The sequence below is a fragment of the Hemicordylus capensis genome, chromosome 1 (genome assembly GCF_027244095.1).
Source record: "Hemicordylus capensis ecotype Gifberg chromosome 1, rHemCap1.1.pri, whole genome shotgun sequence".
Classification (NCBI taxonomy): Eukaryota; Metazoa; Chordata; class Lepidosauria; order Squamata; family Cordylidae; genus Hemicordylus; species Hemicordylus capensis.
Genome location: NC_069657.1, coordinates 368,377,529 through 368,400,990, shown reverse-complemented (window position 1 = coordinate 368,400,990; position 23,462 = coordinate 368,377,529). Strand labels below are relative to the sequence as shown.

Below are 23,462 nucleotides of genomic sequence, written 5' to 3'. Positions count from 1 at the left end.
GCCACTATGGCACAGGCAGCTGAAGACCAGAAGCAGAGAGCTGCCAGGAATCCTAGCCACAGAAGCACTTTTGCACTTAAAGGTAAAGGTAAAGTGTGCTGTCAAGTCGATTTCGACTCCAGGCGCCCACAGAGCCCTGTGGTTTTCTTTGGTAGAATAGAGGGGTGTGCCATTGCCTCCTCCCGAGCAGTATGAGATGATGCCTTTCAGCATCTTCCTATATCGCTGCTGCCCAATATAGGTATACCAGCGGGGATTCAAACTGGCAACCTTCTGCTTGTTAGTCAAGCATTTCCCCGCTCTGCCACTGAAGGTGACTTGTGCACTTGCATACACTATAATGAACAAGCCTTTTCACTGCACTACACAAAGGGAAGGAAGACAGCTCCTTGGGTAGGAGTGGGGAGAGGGATGTAGAAGAAGCATAGGCTCCCAGGGCAAGGGTTCTCCAAGTCCCTTTGGGGGAGCAATGTGAATCTGTAGGAAAGGACTCTTTTGCCAGGAAGAAACGGGGACAAGTAACAAGGGGAGGAGCCACAACTGATGCCAGGCACAGGAAAACTATGGTAGCTCAGAGTCCTGGGATGTGAACCAGGCAAGCCATGTTTGAGCACAGCTGAGGGTGGGAGGGGGATAAGAAGATAAAGGCCAAACTCACTTTCTTCACCCTGGCCAGCAACACACTTCAGAAGCAAAAAAGGGGAAGCAGGCAAGTCTCTAACTCAACGAAAGCAGCTTTCGGGAGAAGAGGGAAGATAGACATGGGACACTTATCATTCCCCAGCTGCCCTCTTCACAGACCCAGCCATGTATACCACAACCACACAGACACAATACTAAGCTCTTGCCCTGTGGAGCAGCCTGTGTGTCATGCCTAAGAGAGCCCAGGTCCAAACCCTAAATGCAGTCTCCCACTGGAAAAAACTAAGCGTGTCCCCACAAAAGGGCACATTTAACAGACGGCAGAGGATAGGTTTATTGCTGAAGCACATTTGACATAGGAAAGATCTATCCTATCAGCTTCATAATGAACAGGTAGGGAGAGAAAGAGAGATAGGAATATAGGAAGCTGCCATATACAGAGTCAGGCCATAAGTCCATCTAGCTCAGTATTGTCTACACCAGGCCTGCTCAACTTAGGTCCCCCAGCTGTTTTTTGGACTACAGCTCCCATAATCCCCTGCCACAGTGGCCAAAGGCCAGGGATTATGGGAGTTGTAGGCCAGCTTCTGTAAGAGGGCTGAAGTTGAGCAGCCCTGGTCTACACAAACTGGCAGCGGTTTCTCCAAGGTTGCAGGCAGAAATCTCTCTCAGCCCTATCTTGGAGATGCCAGGGAGGGAACTTGGAACCTTCTGCTCTTCCCAGAGCAGCGGCTCCATCCCCTAAGGGGAATATCTTACAGTGCTCAAACATCACGTTTCCCATTCGTATGCATCCAGGGTGGACCCTGCCTAGCTAAGGGGACAAGTCATGGTTGCTACCACAAGACCAGCGTTCCTCTGTTTCCATCTAGTCTCTAAGATGAAAGGAAGAGGACTGACTGTCTACAGGAAGTACCTGAGGAGTCAGGGCAGGGGTCATAAAGTAGAAGCAAAGCAGGGACAGGTAAGGAGACCCTCACTAGCTACCTCTGCTCCCAATGCCCCTAGTGGTCATTAGAATAGTTGGTGCAAAAGGTTGATGCACTGGAACTCCATCTTCTCCAACAATATGCAGGCACGAGCCGTGAATGTGCCTCGGGGGGGGGGCGGCTTCTTTAAGTGTAAATGGAGATGGTGCTCCATGCTGCCCAGCAGCCCCCGCGGCGGGGAATCACTTCCGCCACTCACCTGGCTCCCACAGAGGCGAGCCCCCGCCAGCGGCCAGGTGAGTGGCGGAGGTGATTCCCCGCCACAGGGGCTGCTGGGCGGCACAGAGCACCGGCTCCGTTTACACTTAAAGAAGCCGCCTGCCGCCTCCCCGGAGGCACCTTCACGGCCCGCGCCTGGCAATATGGTATTCCCATCTGCTGACATTTAGCAACAAGGAAACAAAAGTTGAGACAAAGTTGATGCTGTTCAAGCTTCCAAGATGGAATTGGTTATAAAAGAAAGCCATCAATGGAGTTGTCAGCTATCTCACTTTAGCAAGGCTTTGGTGCCTTTGCAAACTGCAGAACAGAGAGCAGAGTAGCTTTTGGGTCTGGCTTCACCTATTACAGATTTGTGTCAAGGAGCTTGCACAGTTATAGGATTCCTTGTGGAATGACTAAACTTGCTCAGCTTAGGCCCCTCAACTGTTTTTGGACTACAACTCTGCTAACCCTGCTAACTTGGCAAAGAGGCACCATTTAATGTGGTGATTGTCTTTAGTTAGCAGGGGGAGAGTAACTGGCCCTATCCACCCCAGTGACTGTTGCTGGTGTCTATCTTATGTTTCTTTTTAGATTCCGAGGCCTTTGGGGACAGGGATCCATCTTATTTATGTATTATTTCTCTGTGTAAACTGCCCTGAGCTATTTTTGGAAGGGTGGTATAGAAATTAAACAAACAAATAAACTAACTAACTAACTCCCATAATCCCCAGCCACAGTGGCCAATATACAGGGATTATGGGAACTGTAGGCCAACATCTGCAGGGCCAATTCCCTGCCCTAGAGAGAATTAATTTCTCTCTTTCCACCCTAAAGGAGAGACTTAAGTTTTTGAAATTATTTGCCCATTAAGCTGTCACCTGATTTTAACCCAGAAGCACAAGTAAGCCAGACTCAAAGACATGTCGAATGCACACAGGGAGGAGCCTTCACACAGTCTGTGGTCTTGTTCCTGGCTTTGGCTTAAAGGTAAAGTTGTGCCATGGAGTCTGTGTTGACTCCTCGTGACCACAGAGCCCTGTGGTTGTTTTTGGTAGAATACAGGAGGGGTTTACCATTGCCTCCTCCCACGCAATATGAGATGATACCTTTCAGCATCTTCCTATATCACTGCTGCCTGATATAGGTGTTTCCCACAGTCTGGGAAACATACCAGCGGGGATTCAAACTGGCAACCTTTGGCTTGCTAATCAAGTCATTTCCCCACTGCTCCATTAGGTGGCTTCCAGGTTCATACCAGAACACTGAAAGAATTTTAAGATCTCCATTAGATATATTAGTAAACCTGTTTCACATCACAGGACCTTTTCTCTACTGATAAGGCTAATTCTATCTTATCTATTTTTCACAAGAACATCCAGTCATACAAGATACTATCAACCAAAAAATGACAGAAATGCTGCCATGCTTTCTACAGAGAGAGAGAGAGAGAGAGAGAGAGAGAGAGAGAGCAAGCAACTCTTCTTCAGGCAATTTATTCTAGAAAGTCTCTCCTCTAGGAGCAAGATTCAATCACCTCATCTGTTTTACATGGGATCAATTTTGTGGCAATGAAACAAGTCAGCATGAATATGCATACTTATTTATTACATTGGTATCCCATCTTGGTTCTATCAGAGGGCTCAAAGAGGAGAAGACGGGGATCCCAGGCACTGACCAGACCTAGAGCTGCTTAGCTCCCACCACGTGGCTGTATCATGTGCCCTCCCTCATGCCCTGTGCAATCAAAGAAGATGCTTCGGTGAAGACAATACTGAGCTAGATAGACCAATGGTCTGGTTCAGTATATGGCAGCTTCCTATGTCCATATGCTATATAGGAAAAGAGACATCAAATAGATTTAACTCTGATCAGCAAAAACAATGAAACACTTTCAGATCGCCTGTGTTCACACTGAGAGCAAATGCTTGGAAGCCTGCAAAAAGTCCCTTCACAAATGGAGAGGAGCAAATGAGTTTGACTGTGTGGATATCCGTTTCTCTGGATTACCACTCACTGTGTTGTGACTGCAATCCTGGAGGCATTTCAGTGAACAAAATGCTATCTCTGGGTACCTATTTTTCATATAGAAATAGGGTTGGCACAATATCTTATTTTTAAAAACTAAAAAAAAACCCAGTGAAGTAGAAGGTTAGTGGCTGTAATCATTGATTTAATAGGTTTAGGCATGCCTAAACATTGCAAAGAATCAGGCAGAGTGCATTTTCATATATTAAGCAGGTTCTCAAGACCAGTGCTATCTCCGACAAAGAGAAAGGGGAGAAGGGAAAGGGAAGATTTGCAAGGCACATGTACTCTCTTTTTCTGGTCATAAGAACACAGGCATTTTCAGCTATGTCAGTTTGGCACCAAGCTAACCTGACATTTAACAGAGATCAACAATCCTACATCAAATCTTACAGTAGTAATTTCCATTAAATGTTGGGTTGATATGGGGCCAACCTGACATTGTCGAAAAGGGGTGGTGAAGGGGTAGCAAGAACCTACTCATGACCTTCTTACTTGGAACACATCAGAACCCTAAGAGTACAGCAGAAGCCCTCAAAAAGCTGGTGTTTTTAAACCCATCTAAATCACAGGGCTTCAGCATCTCTAGCTTTATGCTGGATTGTGCCCTAAGATTTCAGTATTGATGTATAAAAATGTTTCAAACAAATGTTGGAAATGTGGACAATATGAATGAACTTTTTTCCATATGTGGTGGTCATGCAGGAAGGCAAAGGCTTTTTGGGATATGATATATAATGAGTTGAAGAAAATCTTTAAAGTGACATTTCCTAAGAGGCCAGAATCCTTCCTGCTGGGAATAACTCAAGGAGAGTTCTCCAGAAGAAATTTAACATTTTTTATGTATGCAACCACAGCGGCCAGGAGAGTATATGCGCAGAAATGGAAAGACACTAAAATGCCCTCAAAAGAAGATTGGTTGATAAAATTTTTAGAATATGCTGAGATGGCAAAGCTTACAGCACTTATAAGAGACGAAAATGTGGAATGTTTTAAAGAAGATTGGGAACTATTTTTGCTTTACTTAAAGAATTATTTTTCCAATATGGACGCTTCAGTAGGGTTTGAAATATAGTAATACCAGCATTGTGAGTATGTATGTTTTGAATTATTATAGCAACGGTTTATACGTATGTTATTGTGAAATGTGCAGATAGGCAAGCGGGAAATCAATAATTACTTATGTAGAATTAGATAAATGAATGTAACTTGAAATGTAAAAGCTATTGTAAAAACCAATAAAAATTTAAAATGAGGGGAAAAAATTCAGTTAGATACAGCAGCATGTGCCTTATCAACACCATGAGAACAAACCTCTAAACATATCCAGTTCATTCCTTGTAAGAACATTCACTCATCAAAACCAATTTTCAACCACACTACTCCATCAACAGTGTCGCTTTCCTCCATATTTAAATCAGCCTCTCCATCTTGAATGGTCACCTACAGCTGTAAGGTGAGTACATTCACTTTTAGAATTTGATTGGTAAGTGATAGTTAAGCTACAGGAATATTAAGTCTGATGCTACATTTTACAACAACCTTCATAAGTGCAAGAGCCCCTGGTGGCGCAGTGGTAAAACTGCCGCCCTGTAACCAGAAGGTTACAAGTTCGATCCTGACCAGGGGCTCAAGGTTGACTCAGCCTTCCATCCTTCCGAGGTCAGTAAAATGAGTACCCAGAATGTTGGGGGGCAATCTATATATATATTTCTCCTGGGTGTGCCCAGGAGAAATGCGTCCCGGCAGCCCAGCTGATTGGCTGGGCTGCGGGGGCGCCTGATTGGTCCTGGCACACCCAGGAGAACGGCGGCGGCCATGGCCGGGAAGCCAGGCGGGCCCGGCCGCGGAGGCGAGGTGGCGGGCCTGGCCGGGCCCGGCGGCACTCTTGGGCCCGGCCATGGTGACGGGCCCGGCGGCGGCAGCAGCACTCTCCGGCCCGGCGGCGGCGGCACCCTCAGACCCGGCGGCGGAGGCGGAGGCACCCTCGGGCCCGGCCGCGGATAGGGCGGCGGTGGGCCCGGCCGCACTAGAGGCACAGATGCTCTGTGCCCGGGCCCACTAGTATGCTAAAATCATTGTAAACCGCTTAGAGAGCTTCGAGCTATAGAGCGGTATATAAATGTAAGTGCTATTGCTATAAGTGCAATTATTCCGTGGAACAATCTTTCTTTGTAGTACGTGACATAAATTTCACTGAAGGTTATTTTCTTTTTACAAGGATGAGGATGGGCAAACAGCTGCCAGGGGTTATTTGCCCGGTGTACTGTCCCACTTTAAATATGCATTGTAGGAGTAACAGGATTAGTAATAGTATAGGATTGTGAGTCTCCCCTTCTCACTTTCTTGCTTCAGGAACATAGGAACATAGGAAACTGCCATATACTGAGTCAGACCATTGGTCTATCAGCTCTTCACAGACTGGCAGCGGCTTCTCCAAGGTTGCAGGCAGGAATCTCTCTCAGCCCTATCTTGGAGAAGCCAGCGATGGAACTTGAAACCTTCTGCTCTTCCCAGAGCGGCTTCATCCCGAGGGGAATATCTTGCAGTGCTCACACGTCAAGTCTCCCATTCATATGCAACCAGGGCAGACCCTGCTTAGCTATGGGGACAAGTCATGCTTGCTACCACAAGCTAAATACTGACATTCTCCCTATGCACACTTACCTAGAAGTAAACCCCATTGACTATAGGACTTACTTCTGAGTAAACATGCAAGGGATCCAGCTGTCAGAGAACAGAAGTGATGGCTGCTACTGCCAGGGAGTTATTCGCACATGGCTTCATGCTTTGGGGTAAATGTTGAGCGAAGCCACTTCAAACTACACTCGCGGAATTGAAGGAAGCAGCTCCTCCCCTCTGGTAACTCTCAGATTTTGTTTTGAAACAAGTTCACATGGTATACTCTGTGTTTTCCTTCTAGCCAATGGGGCGGGAAGAGAGTGAAAGCTTCCTTAAGAGCAATATCTGCATTTCTAAAGAGAACATTTCTAAAGAGAACATCCCTCTTATCATGCTAATAATTCTACATCAGTGCCTCTCCCTATTTGCTCTGGCAATTTCAGACAAAGTAGCTTAAAACCAGCATTTAAAAAATCTGGAAATATGTTGATAAGCTAGAATTTGCATCACAAAGCCCAATTTGTGTGTGGAGTGGGTCCAAGAATCTCAAAAGAACTTCGGGGTAAATTTGCCTGGTGTGTGAACGCACACACTCTCTTCTGAAGTAGATTGGGGGTAGAAGCCCTGTGTGTAAAGCCTCCTGGTAAGTACAACCATTGCATAAAACTTAAATGGCTAGAAATGTTGTCTTCTCTTTCCTTACTCACATCCATCCACATAGTATTACAGATAGGTTTGCATGGTAATTTTTCCTCCATTGTGAGGTAACATTTTCTAGTTATCTAGTGAAGGAATTCATGAGGGTCTGAGTCACGAGAAGGGCTCAGTGTTATGTATATTAGATTTTGGGGTCAATAAAAGCATAATATTTTGCAAAACTATTGGTCTGCAATCCCTTTTGCAGCCTGGGCCTCCTCTCCCCATGATCCACTACTATAAAGTTCCACATATAAGTCCTGCAAAATTATCTTGTGGGTTGGGGTAGCAAAACCAGTTGTCTGCAAACATCTATGGTGATTTTATAAAGTGTTGTATAAAGTGTTCCTAAAAATGAGAGGACTTGTTTTAGGCTCCCCCACATACTTCCCCACTAGGCTCCACGGAAAACTTCAATGCCCTGTTTGCTAAGCTCTGTTCACTAAGCTCTCGGGCCTTTACCTCTTAGAGAGTAGGCTTCAAACTGAGACACAGGTATGTGGCTCACAGGAATATGGCCCTCCCACCAGGTGTGACTCACTACAGGCCTAGCTGACTCCTCCCTCTGTCCCCCTCCAGGCAGGGAGAAACAACTAAATGCCGCAGTGCCCCCAATGCAAGCCCTGGCAAATGCTAGCCCTGGCAAGACACAGACACACACAGACACAGACACAGACACAGACACACACACACACACACACACACACTGGAACTTCTCCCTTAAAGAGAAACCAGCCCCTCAAACTCTCCCCTCCTCCTGTTAGTTTGAAGGAAAAAGGCTTCTTGTTGTTTTGTTTAGAAAAGCTTGCTTATCTCCTGAATCTGCTTCTGCTCTTCTCAGAGCATGCTTCAAACTGAGTAAAAGCATACAGCAACTCCTGAGGCCATGGTGTCAACGTGGCATCTATTGCTTCCGCTCCCTCGCACAGGAAGCGGGTGAAGAATCTTGGAAGCTTGGCACTGTTGGGTGCCACGAAGAGCTCAACCTATGGGCAACCGAACAGTGCTGTGAGCAGCTTGAATACCCATTGGTTGAGGCTGGGTGAATTTCTGTCCAGCTGAGCCAATCTTCTGTGGTGTTGAGGGTTCCGCTCATGTGATGTGCCCACAGGGATGCAAAACCTGTTTCTGCACACTGGAGTAGAAGTGTTGCTTCTTGGTGCAGGGAACGAGCCCTGGTACCTCATTGGTGATTGACATGGGCTTTCGCCATGATGTTGTTGTAGCACACTAGGACATGTTTGCCTCTCAATATGTGTTGAAAGGCTACTAATGCCAGGCGGATGCCCCTCAGCACTAACCAACTGATGTTGTGGTCCCATTCTTGGGTGGACCACTTCCCCTGGTTGAATGTTGTAGGTAATGGGCTTTTGTCATAGCTCCTACCAAAGCCGGGGGAGGGCGGGAGCTGACTGGCGTGAATCCTTGACTGTAATTGATTCAAGGTAGGCTGCCACCATCCACAAGAACAGCCCTGATGGATCAGGCCTAAGGCCCATCTAGTCCAGCATCCTGTTTCACACAGTGGCCCACCCGATGCCACTGGAAGGCTACAGGCAGGAGTTGAGGGCATGCCCTCTCTCCTGCTGTTACTCTCCTGCAACTGGTTCTCAGAGGCATCCTGCCTTTGAGGCTGGAGGTGGCCTATAGCCCTCCGACTAGTTGCTGTTGATAGACCTCTCCTCTATGAAGTAATCCAAACCCCTCTTAAAGCCATCCAGGTTGTTAGCTGTCACCACATTTTGTGGCAGAGAATTCCACAAGTTGATTATGCGTTGTGTGAAAAAGTACATCTGTTTGTTGGTCCTAAATTTAAGGCAATCAGTTTCATGGGATGACCCCTGCTTGTTGTGTTATGTGAGAGGAAGAAGAATTTCTCTCTATACACTTTCTCCACACTATGCATGATTTTATAGACCTCTATCATGTCTCCCCGCAGTTGTCTTTTTTTCTAAACTAAAAAGGCACAAGTGTTATAGTCTTACCTCATAAGAAAGGTGCTCTAGGCCCCTGATCATCTTGGTTGCCCTCTTCTGCACCTTTCCAGTTCTACAATGTCCTTTTTTAAAGATGTGGTGACCAGAATTGTACACAGTACTCCAGGTGTGGCTGCACTATAGTTTTGTATAAGGACATTATAATATTAGCAGTTTTATTTTCAATCCCCTTCCTAATGATCCCTAGCATGGAATTGGCCTTTTCCACAGCTGCCGCACATTGAGTCGACACTTTCAACGAGCTGTCCACCACATCCCCAGGATCCCTCTCCTGGTCAGTCACTGACAGCTCAGATCCCATCAATGTATACTTGAAGTTGGGTCTTTTTGTCCCAATGGGCATCACTTTACACTTGCCAGCACTGAACCGCATTTGCCATTTTGTCACCCACTCACCCAGTTTGGAAAGATCCTTCTGTGATTCTCTTTATTTAGCAGGGGGAGAGTAACTGACCCTATCCACCCCCAGGACAGTACCTCCAGTGACTGTTGCTGGTGTCTCTCTTATATTTCTTTTAGATTGTGAGCCCTTTGGGGACAGGGATCCATCTTATTTATTTATTGTTTATCTGTGTAAACTTTTTAGCAAGGAGGTCGGCAATTTCACATTTGAGTTCTTTGAGGACTCTTGGATGGATGCCATCCGGCCCTGGCAATTTGTTAGTTTTCAGTTTTTCCAGATGCTTTATTTTAATGTGGGACAAACCACTCTTTCCACATAAGATTCAGGGGTGGGGACAAAACCCTCCCTAGAAGGACTGAGTAGTCCTAGGCCTTCAAATGTGTGTGACTAAGGCAAACCCAGAATGAAGAGTAGCACACTTCAGTAACAAGATTTACAGTGGGTATAGGAAAGAATCACCCCCTTTGATAGACCTTAAATTCTGGTTCCCTCACATCCTGAAATGAAGACACAAAGAAAATTCCCTTCACCAGCTCTACTTATCCAATGCAACCTATAACATCCAACTGAAAAACATCACAATTACAGTCCAGAAAAAGTGTCAGAAATAAAAAACAAGAATTACTGAGATTGAAAAAGGATCAACCCCCCCCGCCATGTCAATATTTTGTTGAAACACCTTTTGCTTTAATAACAGCCTTGAGTCTGTTGGGATACTTCTCTATCAACCTTGCACATCTAGACAGAGCAATATTTGCCCACTCCTCCATACAGAACTGTTCAAGTTCAACTGTTTTCATTTCAGGATGTGAGGGAACCAGAATTTAAGGTCTATCAAAGGGGATGATTCTTTCCTATACCCACTGTATTATTAAATTAAAGAAAATGTATTCAGCAGATTGTAAGAGAGAGTTTTCATTAACCTGGCAACTCAGATTCAAGCAATACAATAAAAGAAAATAACTTCCCTCATGCATCTAACTGAACTGGTGCCTATCTTATTACTCAGAAGCAAGGATCTTGGACTCTCTTCTTTACCCAGCTGCTTCCTCATGGCACTGCTGGGATAGAACAAACTCAAGAAGAGGCTTTCTCTTCTTCTGTAAGTGGCTGTGTATGTAGTTCCCACCCAGTCCTCTTGATTGGTCCTTCTGTTTTTATTTTCCCAGGCTTTCCCCCTTATTAGGAAAGGCCCACTCTCCCAACAGTTGCTCTAAGTGAGGCCTAGTCCTCCCTCAAAGCCTTCCCTCACTCCAGCTCCCCATCCCTGGAGACTGGTATCAGTTGTGATAATGAGTCTAGTCGGGGCTATTAATGGTTTCCCCTGGGAAAGATGGTTTGGAGCTGTCCACCAATTTAGGGACTGACTGAGACTGAGGGGCGCTAAGATTTCCATTCGGGATTTTTGTGCTATCACATTCTGGTAAGGTAGTAAGAACCACTGGAGTGGGCACAGGTGGAAACTGGCCCAATCTACCGCGTCACGGGTTGCCACCATTAGCCCAAATAGGCGAGCTAGAGTCAGAAGCAGAACCCTGTTGCCTGGATGAATCAAGGAAATTGTGGCAAGGATCCTGTGGATGTGTTCTGGAGATAAAATTAATTTGTCCAGTGTGGTGTCTATTATTACTTCCATGTGGTGCAACCTCTGAGAGGGATAGAGATGGTTCTTTGACTGATTGATTAGGAACCTGTGCTTGAATAAAACTTGGGAGCAAAAGCCTGAGGTCTGATTTGAGCTGAGGAGCAGATCGTCCTGTGAGGCAAAGGTCTTGACTCCCTGAAGCCTGAGATATGTTATGAGCAGTGTCATGACCTTTGTCAAGACCCTGGGTATTGAGGAGAGATGGGAAGGTAGGGCCAAATAATGCTTGTCTGTGCATTTGAAGTGGAGGAACAGCTGGCTGGCTAGATGAATTGGGACATGCAAATAGGCTTCTGTTAGGTCTATGGAGATGAGGTGACCAAGGTGGTGGAAGGATTCCGCAATCCGCATTTGACCACAGAGTCTCCATCTTGAATTTTTTGTGTTTCACAAAATTATTTATTATTTATTCGATTTCTGTACCGCCCTTCCAATAGAGAAACTTGTTGAGAAACCTGAGATCCAATACTGATCTGAGAGAGCAATCTTTTTTTGGCATGGTGAACAGAATAAACGCCTTTGTCCTGCTGTTGAATAGGAATGGGTTCTATTGCCCCTATAAGTTCCAGATAGTGAATGGCCTGAAGAAGGCTTGTATGCTTCGTATGCAAGTGAGAACAAGGGGTGGGCAAAATTCTGTTTTGGGGTAGAGATGTGTACTCTATTCTGTACCTGTGTTGAATAGTTTGATGGATCCACCTGACATTGGTGGAGTGTTTCTAAGCCTGAAAATATTGTGTTAAGTCACACACACACACACACACACACACACACACACACACACACACACACACACCCCTACCTACCTACCTACCTACCTACCTGACTGGAAGAGGCCACGAGTCAAAATTGCTGTCTAGTTTTACTCTGTCTCATGAAGGGCTGGTGTGTTTGTCCTGTTAGCTTATTGTTGGATCTAAATCTGTTCCAGAAGGGACAATGGGTTCTTTTGTCCCTATCCCTGAGTCTGAAGGGGTCCCTGAAGGGAGGAAAGGACCTTCTGCCTGTGGAAATCCCTATGTGTTGTAGGAATGGCTTTTTTCTTATCCTTGGTTTTGATGAGTAGATCATTTAATGCCTCATCATCAAACAGCTTGGAATTTACAAAAGGCAAATATGCGAGATTGGAGCAAGAGGTGGTGTCTACCTGCCAATGTTTCAACGATAGGGTTCGCCTGGCCACCATGGTGGAAGTGGTGGACCTGGCTGTGAAGCGGATAGAGTCCGTAGTGGCATCAGCCATGAAGGCCCTCACCCTTTGGATTTTTAATAACAGTTTGTTTTAGGTGTATGGGATCCTCTGGTGGGTTTTGAAGTAAATCATCCACCAATAGTAGTGAAGCCCTGGAGAGAATGGAAGCTGCAGTAGATGAGTGGATAGCCAGGGAGTAGACCGTGCACCCCTCTAAGGGAAGCCTCTATCTTTTTTTCAGAAGGATTCCTGAGAGAGGTGTCTCCATCCTTAGGGAGCACCACGCCCGAAAGAAGGGCCACTATAGGTCCATCCCTAGGAGGCAAAGTGCTCCAGGCTTTCCTCAGAGAAACTGTAAAACCTATTGGCCAATGTACTAGGCTTTCTGATGATAGCAAGTGATGTCCATTCCTGTTTCACCATGTCACTAAAGAATTCTGGGAAAGGAAAATTCTTTTCCTTGGTTTTATTTTTAGGAAACACAAGGACCCCTTTAACATTAGACCATCCTTCCTGGAGGGTACTGGATTGCAAACCCAGTGTATGAATTGCCTTACTCTGTAGAGGGGCAAAGTCATCTGGGATAAATATGTCGGAGACATAAATATTCAGTAATTTGGTCAGACCATTCCCCCTCCTACCTTGTGTCATTGTCAGGATCCTGGTCCCTAGGAATGATGGTGTCCTCTGGGAGGGGAGGGGTTGCTCTGGAAGAGAGACCACCCCAACATTATGAGGTGCTTATGGTCCCTGCCTGAGAGGTACATGAGGACCGGATGATTCAGTCTGAGACCTCAGAGGAATGTGGGGGAGGGGGAACTATGCCTGTGTCATGAAGATTTTTCTTTACATTTGCATTTCTTTTTAGGTTTTCTGTGAATCTGGCTTTTAGATGATGAGTTTCTCCTCCTCCTTTTACGTTTAGCCCCCTTTTGATGTCCTGGATTGTTGGAATGATTCTGCCAGTAAGTCTTGGAACCAGGTCTGCCATGCTGGGGTCAGGGCCTCAGGGAACTCCAAAGGTGCTGCAGGGGTGTGGCCCCAGTTAAATCCTTGGGCTCTGAAGGATAATTTGGCCCAGGGGCACAGGCCTCACATTATCCCATTCAGGCCATTATCCCCCCCCCCCCGAGATCAGGGACCCAACCCCATGCCATTTACCTGCTCCAATTTTGTGCCTTTTTTCTTCTTGGTCATTGCGGCCTCCGTGGCCTGAATCAGACAGCTGGGCCCACCAGTGTTCCCTCTAGATGCTGTTGACTACAATTCCCATCACCCCCAAGCAAAGGCTATTGCTGCTCGGGATGCTGGGAGTTGTAGTCAACAACATTTGGGAATCCCTGTTAGAGGGAACACTGGGGCCCACTCATCCTCCCTCCTACATGCTGCCAAGGCCCTGGTTTCCTTGTGGAGTCAGAGGGCTGCTCTTGGTCTTGGCAGCACCTGCAACCGGGGTCGATGAGTTTGGGGCTGGCTAAGAGGGTGCAGTTTGGTCAAGGCACTCTGGTGCTGCTGTGGCACTGCCTGCAGTAAGTGCTCCACCTCCTTGGGTCCAGGAGCTGTTGGGAAGGGAATCAAGTCTCCTGCCTCCCTGGGCACAACAGGACTCACAGCCTAGTGGTGGGAGCCCCAATGGCCCCTCCCCCAGATCACCCAAAGCAGCAATGGCTGGGGCAGTAGGCAACGATGAGGGCCTTGTGTTGGGGGATGGGGGGTCTGCATGGAGAAACACTTAAATATTTCTGTTTTCCTTTAGAGAGACGGACATTCTGAACTTTGGGACCGCTCTGCATCCTGAAACTGCTGACTCCAAGGGAGGAATAAAGAGGAGGCGGAGTACAGAAGGTAAAGAGAAGGAAAGGATTGTCCTCCCCCCCACCCACAATAAGGAGGAAGGCAAAGAATCAGCAAGGAGTTAGGAGTTAAAGGCAGTAGGAAAATGCTGTAAGAGAATGAATAAAGAGAAGGCTTTTGCAGAGAGGAGAAAAGGCTGTCTTTTTGAGCAGACATAGGACTGGCACAACTGGGCAAGGTTATCCTTCCCAGGGCTATTAAAGCTTTCTAAACTAATTTACATAGTCCTGCCTCTGGGGCAACGGGGAAGTATAACCCACAAGATGTCCTCTTTCAGTAGCAAGGAAAATTATATTTCCCAGAAATATAACTGGAAGAAAGGTTTAACAGTCTAAATCCAATATTTTCAAGTTCACCTGTTATGGAGAAATAAAACTGTTTATAAGATACCAAGGGCAGTTGCTTGGTAAGAAATTTAAAAAATAAAATACATACATACATTTATTTATTTCTCTCTGTAAAACCACTGGAAACTTTTGTCGAAAAGCGGTATATAACTATTTTGTTGTTGTTCATATATCTCTAGTTTTATTGAGTACTGCAGGGGAGTTAGTTCAAGAAACTACCAACTCCTGCAATTTGCATGAATACTTATTTCAGGAGTTAATACTTTTGGAAGCTTTTTTTACAGCTCAAACACACTACTGCTGTGTTAGGAGAGGTGTAACATGCTCTATTTAAAACAAACAACAGGTATAGCACTCACAACAGCTTTGTTTTACTACTTTATTTTAAGTGAAGGCCTAATGCATGTTTATCTGTAGTAGCACATAGTATCGATTAAATAAAGCTATTTTCTGTAATATAGGAAAGTCGATGATCTTTCAGATGGATACCCATCTTTTTTCTACGGAAGCACCCACAAATAACTGGACTCAGACCTACATAGAAGGATATGCACTGGCAACCTTTTTCCAATGGCTGAGTCTCATTTTCTCCATCTTGGATGTTGCTGTGTCAGGAATCTCATTTTGGCTGTGTTTTCAGAATAATGGGGAATCTGACTCCACATGTATGCTGAATCTGGCTGTTGCAGCACTGTTTTTGGAACTCTGTTTTGGAACTTTCTGTTTTTGGAACTCTTCTGCTGGTACTTTATGAGATAGCCCCCACTGTGTTTCCTTACCCTGATTGGACAGAAGTCAGCAACCATTGTCTCCAGTTTGGGAAATAAGTGCATCGTCTTTTTGCTGATATCCCTAAGTGTGGAGAAATTACTGGTGTTGCTTTTCAAAGGGCTGCTAAACCAACTCCAAAGCAAACACTGGTCTGCTCTTTGCAGTTTCCTATGGGTTCTTGCTTTTTTGCTGACAGGAATAGAATATGAATTCTGTACTCAAGATACTGAAACAGAGGCTGCCATGCTTGAAGAGCTGATTGAGAGTTATGAGATACAATGTCAGAGTCTGCTCAGTTTTTTTAATACTTCAGATTTGGTAGATTTTATTGCATGTATAATGATGTGTAGCTTAGAAATATTTAGGGAATTCCAGCAAGACCGTCATAGGTCTCACTCAAAGCTATACACAGCAGCCTTTATGACTAGAAGTTTTATTTTGCTTGTTCTGGGTATTGAGCTCTGGATCCAGGATTATATGTTTGAGGTTTTTATTGCAATAATGCCAGGGGGTTTTCTTCTTTTTTACAACTATAGACAGAAAAATGAAAGAACTTTGCTATCATGTTCCAGAAGTCAAACAACATGTAGGACTGCTCCTTGTTGTGGAACTTGGTATCCAGTGGAAAACTGAGAGCCCAGAAAAGTTTAGTTTTCATATTAAAAAGGAGGACTCATGAGTATAATGTCTATGACTGCATTCAAAACTCCCTGAAGAATGGCAAGTGGCAGTAAAAAGCATCAGGACTCCAGCTATCACCACAGACATGTGAATATATTTTTACAGTATACTGCTACATCAATTTTGCTATCAGAAATATATTTTCTAAAAATCAAGTGTGGAGGCCAGGCGAGTGACAGAGCAGTGCTACTGCAGAAGGAAGCTGCCCGGAACAGCAGCCATGCGGGTAAGGTCATCGTTAGTTCTAAAGGTGTTGCTCGCTGCCCCACTGGCACCGCCTCAAACCACTGGACCAGTTCGCCAGACCATAGACTGTCCAAATTCAGACCACAGCTCAGACTGTGATCCATGCACACCCCTATGAAAAATGTCTACCAGCTGAATGCATTTCAACCACTGGTCTTCAGCAGCAACTTTCATATATGAAATCAAATTATTTGTTTAGAGCATACTTGGTATTCAACCTGAAAAAGAGCAGCCAACTTGTTTCAGGAGTTTCCTATATGAATCCTCTACTAGTATTCTGACTTCCATTGGCTAAGCATATAGCCATATAAGGTTGCAAATTCAACCAACTAGGAAAATATATATGTAGTTGCAGCCTATAGCAGTGGGCTGCACATCTGCGGCCATCCTGCCGATACTGGGCTACAGCAACCATTGTCTCTGGCTATTTGGTCACGGTAGCTGGGGACGACAGGAGTTGTAGCCCAACAGCAGCCCGAGCCTCGAGCACCAAAGATGTGCAGCTCTGCTATAGCTCAATGGTGGTACTATAAGATCAAAGTGGATTGGAAGATGAGAGACATTAGTCTCATAGCACATCTGGACATACAGGAAACCAGAAGGGTAAGAATACCTTAAGCAGGTATATAGGCTAATTTGATGATGATGCACATGAAAGCACTGGAAGTATCCCAGTTTGTGATGCCAGTAGGGTTGCCAGCTTTTGAAGTTTCCACTGTAAGTTTGCCTTTAATAGCAGCTTGAGATGTAGAAATCAGCAGATGAAGCTTTTCACCCCATAAACATGATTAGCTGCTAGTAGCTGCACAGCAAGCAGCTATTCAAGGCACAAGAGGCAGTTGACTAATCTTTCTTGGGTAACTCTAAATCAGGCCTGCTCAACTTAGGCTCCCCCCCAGCTGTTTTTGGACTACAACTCCCATAATCCTCAGCCACAGTGGCTAATAGCCAGGGATTATGGGTGGTGTAGGCCAGCATCTGCCAAAGGGCCAAAGTTGAGCAGCCCTGCTTAAATGGAACCAAAACTTGTTAGTGCTTCAGTTTGCCTCGGATACTATTAATGTTAATGGGTTGTGTTTGAAATTTCACATACAGTGACGCTGCTTGTTGGTTTAAAGCAAGTCATTAAAATATTTTACAATCTATTTTCTTACATTAGCTGTCCTAGCTTCCCATTGCAAACCTAAAAGACAGGCTAGAAGTATGAAAACATTTTAAAAAGTATCTTAGTCTTGACTAACTTTAGCTGGATCAGGGCTCAGCCCCATTGCAAAAAGCTAGTGACAGCGAAGTTTAGCTGGATTGGGGCTCTTGGGATCAAAATTTAACACTGCTTCAGTGCTCAAGAGGTTCCCCACCATGAGTGTTGGATCATTACCAGAGCCAGTGTCAAAGCACTATGACCATATCTCAGGGCAGGGGGTCACTGACCAGATTTTGGTTATGGAGCGCACGAGCGCACACGCACGCGCACACACACACACACTGATTTGTTCTTTGATGTTCCTTCTGGCAATGAGCTGATTCACCTTTCAGCTGTCCATGACTAACAAGGCGATTCCTCAGTATCCCTCTCTTAGCAATGTATCCCTATGCAGCTGCTTGGCTTACTGAGGTCTTATGGAAAAGGAAGTGGGAAGAAAGGGAGTCACACACACTGCAGGCCCTTACATGAAAAACAAGAACAAAGGAAGACAGAAGGCTATACAAATGCTGGTGAGTCAGTAGAAAAGGCAAGTAGACAGCTAGCAGTTCCACACTGGTAGAGATGCAGCCAGGTTGGCTGTTAATTCTCTATCTTCCACCAAAACCATAGAGGTATCTGCCCACTCCATGTCTGCCCCATTTTACTTTCCACATTAGAAACCACAGATATAAAGGGGACTATTACAAAATGAAGAGTATTTTAATGTATCATGAGTGTCGCTTACTATGAGGAGAAAGGGGAAGAGAAACACAGGAGAAAAAGGGTGTTCCAGTAGATGAACGTTTATGCTGCACGGTTCACAGAGCTCCAAGCAAGAAAGCCAGGAAAGACCAAGAGGCCACAATCCCACAAATTCTGAAGAGATAAAGAACATTCAAGAGTCAACATGCAGTCCTCTCTACCTCAGGTTTTATAATTCACACCTCCATAAATATCTGAAAGTGTTACCCTTCCATATTGTTCAGAAAGTGGAGCTTTCTCTCTCAAATCCCTCAGATAAGTCTGAGTACAGATGTAAAATTACTTCAGTCATTAATACTAGAACAGTCTCCACCAGATCCCTGCTTGACAGTTCACTATAAAGGGCAGCTCACAAGATGCTTGTTCCCCACTTCATGCAGCCAATGAGGTGGACTGCAGTCCACAAATGCTTATGCTACAATACTTGTTAGCTTGAGGTGCTATAACATTTTGGTGTTTTTTTGCCACTACTGAATGACGACTATCCCTCTGGGAGAGAATACTGTGCATGCACAAGGGTATGAATTTGACTACAAGAGCAGAAGTGACAACACAGTTCATGGGTTAGAAGCCCACAGAACAAGGTTTATGTCCTTTAACCTGACCCCACAGGTTGGAATGGGTTTGAGCTCTTCCCTTACTGCCCTTGTGCATCTAGTTGGCACCACATGCAACTGCAAGAGTGTAATTTATCTGTTTGATTTGTGGTCTCTTATTACTGCTGTTCCTTTTTGTTATGTTTGTGCACAACTACACTGCTCTGGTAGGAATGTGTATCAGGACATTTCTCCCTGAAATCAAAGCAGTAAATAATTTAAAGATGATCTATGAGGAAGTTGCTTGTCTGCGAACCTTGCCAATGGAGAAGGGAAAGGAACTACACTAGACAAGGACTCATGTTTTGGCACAAGGCAAGCAAGCTACATTATGGGTTTAATATAGGATGTGCCAATATAAGATGCACTTCTAATGCAGCAGTAAACAATGTGAGAAAAGGCAAGCACCTAGATTAAGGCTCCATTCAGATGATTCTCTAAAACCCTTGGTTATCTCTGGTTTGAAGTGCAATGCTAACCCTAGTTACCCAATTTGAATGCCATGGCAAAGTGTAGATAAATGTAAAGGTAAAGTGTGCTGTCAAGTCGATTTCGACTCCTGGTGCCCACAGAGACCTGTGGTTGTCTTTGGTAGAATACAGGAGGGGTTTACCATTGCCTCATCCCGCACAGTATAAGATGATGCCTTTCAGCATCTTCCTATATCACTGTTGTTGCCTGATATAGTACCAGCGGGGATTCAAACCAGCAACCTTCTGCTTGTTAGTCAAGCATTTACCTGCTGCGCCACTTAAGGTGACCTAAAGTGTGGATAGAAACCCAGAAATTGTGAAGGGAGCCTGCATGTTAGCTCATGACATATTCCCAATCCTCCAAAATATAGTTTGGAAGGTCAAAAGCTAGTGTCTGAACTGGAAAATTGTAGTTACCCTTCGCTAACTTTCCCAAAGTTAGGATTGCATACAAAACCATCCTCACTTACTGAAAAAAGCAGTTCACTTGTGGCGAATGCCTCCAGTAGCGATACAGAGAAATCTGAAGATTGGGATGAGCTTGATAGGTTTTCTGAATCACCCTGACACTGCAACAACAATACACTTTTAAAAATATTTTTACTATTTAGAGGGAACAATAATTTCAGACACAGAAAGGTTGGCACTGGCAGCTAGCATCCCTCCCTACAGTACTGCTCAAAGGTCATGCTTCCCCCTTCCTCAAACATACATACACAAATGCAATTACTGATTTCATCCACAATTGAATGGGCAGGGGGGAAAGATTTGCCCCACTGACAGAAGTGGGAAGATTTTAAGAGTATTCACAACTACACATGGCTTCCCAGCCCACACTTATAAGTAGGAACTCCAAAATCCATACCCAGAACATAAATGTGGCTTTTCTTTCATAGCTCTATTTTCACCGTGCCCACCTGCTAGGAGCCCGTTGTGGGTGAGTAAGGACTCTCTCTTTCCAATTCCCAGCCAGCTATGCTTTCTTGTTCCATATACCCACCCCTTTCTCTCTCCTTGGCCAGAGGAAGAAACAAAATCAATGAGATATGCTAATTGCATCGTCATGCAAGCCCCTGGTGAGGGCAGTGGCCCCTGGTGGCGCAGTGGTAAAACTGCCGCCCTGTAACCAGAAGGTTACAAGTTCGATCCTGACCAGGGGCTCAAGGTTGACTCAGCCTTCCATCCTTCCGAGGTCGGTAAAATGAGTAGGGGGGCAATATGCTAAATCATTGTAAACCGCTTAGAGAGCTTCCAGCTATAGAGCAGTATATAAATGTAAGTGCTATTGCTATGCAAATGGCCTCTGCACATGCGCAGAACTAATAAAAGTGGTCTCCACGTGCGCGCAAAGGCCTGATCTGGGCCAGCAGCAGCCTGAGCTACTCTGGGGGAGGTGGGGAGCTGCCCCTAATACTTGTAAGTACTAAATGCCTCCCCCCTCCCTCCTCCCCAAGGTTTAGAGAAGCCCCCATACCCCTTTACTGGCAAAGGGGAATCTGGTAAGGATTCCCCTTTACCAGTAGAACTTCGAACCAGTTCAGTGGTCAAACTGAAAAAAGCAGTCCGACAGGAGCCAAAACCAAGCCTGGCCGGTTTGAATCCAGTCTAGATGCAAACTGAACAGGCAAAACCGATTCTGTGTACACCTCTAGTATTTACTTCCTCATAAGGAGTCTGTAATCATTACCAAGGATAGGAAGCTGACATTTAATACATAGAAGCATGGAGGGAGCATAGGAAGGTCAGCTTTACCATGTAGCCAATCACTAGACATCTAGTTTAAAAAAAGAGGAGAGAGAGAGAAGGAAAAGGTAGAATAAATACAGGTATAATTGTTCATCTTTGGTTGAAGAATTTCAGAGAGAATTAACAGTACAAAAGGTGGTTGGTGAGGAGAAGAATTAGGATTTTGATCACATACTCTTTAAATTTATTGGAGACCAAGAGAAACTGGTTCATTCCTAGCCGTCGCACATCAAATCTACAGAAGATTCTTAACTCCTGGTAGATCTGCTGTTCATCCACACCAGGCCATCCTCGTACAGTTGCTATCAGGAGTGGCGGACGTCTTGTGGGCTCATCCTTGCCAGAAAAGTTCTGAGGAAAGAATGGAGTAACTTTTACTTACTGAAGGAGCTGGGGGTGGGGAGTTCCTCAAGTCAATACTGGGCTCAAGGAATCTATTTTCTTAAAACAAAAATGTTGTGACAAGGTTATGCAAATACCCCCAAAATTTCCCACAGTAGATGAGAGCTGATTAAAAAAATAAATGTTCCCCACCAACACCCAATTCAGTGCTATTAAGAACACCTGAAACAACCAGATTTAAAACACTACCTAAATATACACGTATTCAGAGTCTACATTGAGTCTCCCGAAACTGAATCCATGACCAGAAACTGATAATGTCTCTCATAACTGAATCCATAAAACCAAATCCATATCAGACACAATGAATTAAAGTCTGCTTGCCCATCTACAACAATGAACCAAGAGCAAAAGTGTGTGGCTTTTGAGGTCAAGCATTACATAAATAATGTAATGTATGATGTAATAATGTAACATTTATTGTGCAAATGTTGAATATTTATACTCGGACAGCATAGGCATTTACTTTCTATGAAACAGAGAAGAACAGTCTGGTTAGCAGAAGTTTTTATAAGCACTGTTCTGCTGATAAGCACTGTTAAATCTTCCACAAGTGGTCTTGCTTAGTGTCTTTACACATTGGTAGAGTGTAAAATTAGAAATTTAACAGTGCTTAACTGCAGAACAGTGCTTCTGAAAGCTTCTGCTAACCAGACCGTGCTTCTCCGTGTCATAGAAAGTAAATGCCTATGCTGTCTGAGTCTAAATATTGATCATTTGCACAATGAGTACACCACACAAAAATCCTTATTTTACAACTGCATCTGCTTGAGGAACATTTTTTTAGTGCAAGAGGCATGTGGATTTGACAGGGAAGACTAAAAAAAGAAAGATGTCTGCAGTAGATACCGATCTTTGGATATACCCGTTACTAAAAGACAAGGAAGGTGGCAGATGCCCATCTGGTGGTGTGAAGAGGGTCCATCCTTAAGTGCCATGTTTTGTCTTAGCTATCATCCTCAAACATCCGTTCCAATCCCCAGCCCTACAAATTATCCCACCTCCAAGATGAAAACACTCAGACAGCTGCCGTTTCCCACCCTTTCTCCTTTGGGATCTGACCCTGCCCTCATGAAATTAGGGGACAAGCCACATAGCTGATCTGTACAACTGTAGTCCTGTATGAGCTAATTGTTTTATTTCTCATACTCACAATTTTTTGAATACCAGCTCGGATAAGGTTCACCTGGTTCACATACGCAGCCAATACATCAAGATACTGAGCAAAAGAAGGGGAACTTCTTGCTGGATCACTATATTAAGGGGAGAAAAAAGTGTTGTGTGGGGAAGGATGTAGTAACACACACAACCCAGTCTTGTTGGGAAAGCAGGCTTCGAATACCTGCTACTTGCCTCTGAGTAAGATTTATTTCAATTTTTTTATTTAGAAAACAAGACAAGATGCAACTGGAAGTCAGAACACCATCATACAAAACAGTCTAGTATGTCAGAAAGTATGTCCACCTATTAACATTTTCATTGGTTTATCTTCCTTCTGTCAGTTATGATTGAACAGTCATTTATAGACTGCTTTCCAACAAAAGAGTTCTCAAAACAGTTTGCAGAGCAGAAGGAATGAGAGGATGGTTCCCTGTCCCAAAGAGGCACACAATTTAAGAAGAAACACAAGCAACAGTTACTAGAAAGGACACTATGCTGGACTGAAGAGGAACAATTGCTACCCACCCCCGCTAAAATACAAGACACACCATTTTAGAAGGGGCCCCTTTACCCAATTAGGAGGAGCTAGAGGTGCGATCAAGATGCCAGTATTGTAGTTTCTGTTATTTATCCATTTTAGTCCAGGTATCTTGGGGGAACGTGATGTCCTTCCAATTTGTGCATGATGTGCTCTCTAAGAACTGCCTTAAACATCTATGCTCAAGTTGTGCCAAGTCATTTAAGAATCTCAGCAAAAACCAAATCACTTGGCCTAATGCCAATGTACCATCTACAGTTTCTATTTATTTTTTATTTTTTAAA

At 44.6% G+C, this 23,462-nt stretch overlaps 1 protein-coding gene across 8 annotated transcripts in view; it reads right to left on the bottom strand.

The window, feature by feature from the left end:
• The window catches only part of PNLDC1 (PARN like ribonuclease domain containing exonuclease 1), a 59,085-nt gene that overhangs the window by 18,919 nt on the left and 16,704 nt on the right, over positions 1 to 23,462 (bottom strand). For 5 of the 8 annotated variants that reach the window (XM_053294566.1, XM_053294580.1, XM_053294585.1 and 2 more), the window contains exons 16-19: positions 22,633 to 22,732; positions 21,253 to 21,428; positions 19,802 to 19,900; positions 18,200 to 18,376 (exon numbers count right to left, since the gene is read on the bottom strand). In XM_053294566.1, the coding sequence (XP_053150541.1) occupies positions 18,319 to 18,376; positions 19,802 to 19,900; positions 21,253 to 21,428; positions 22,633 to 22,732 (433 nt within the window). In that variant the 3' untranslated portion in view covers positions 18,200 to 18,318. Of the gene's footprint in view, positions 1 to 18,199; positions 18,377 to 19,801; positions 19,901 to 21,018; positions 21,106 to 21,252; positions 21,429 to 22,632; positions 22,733 to 23,462 lie in introns of those variants that run through there. The other 3 variants (XR_008315858.1, XR_008315859.1, XM_053294614.1) reach the window with 2 other exon arrangements.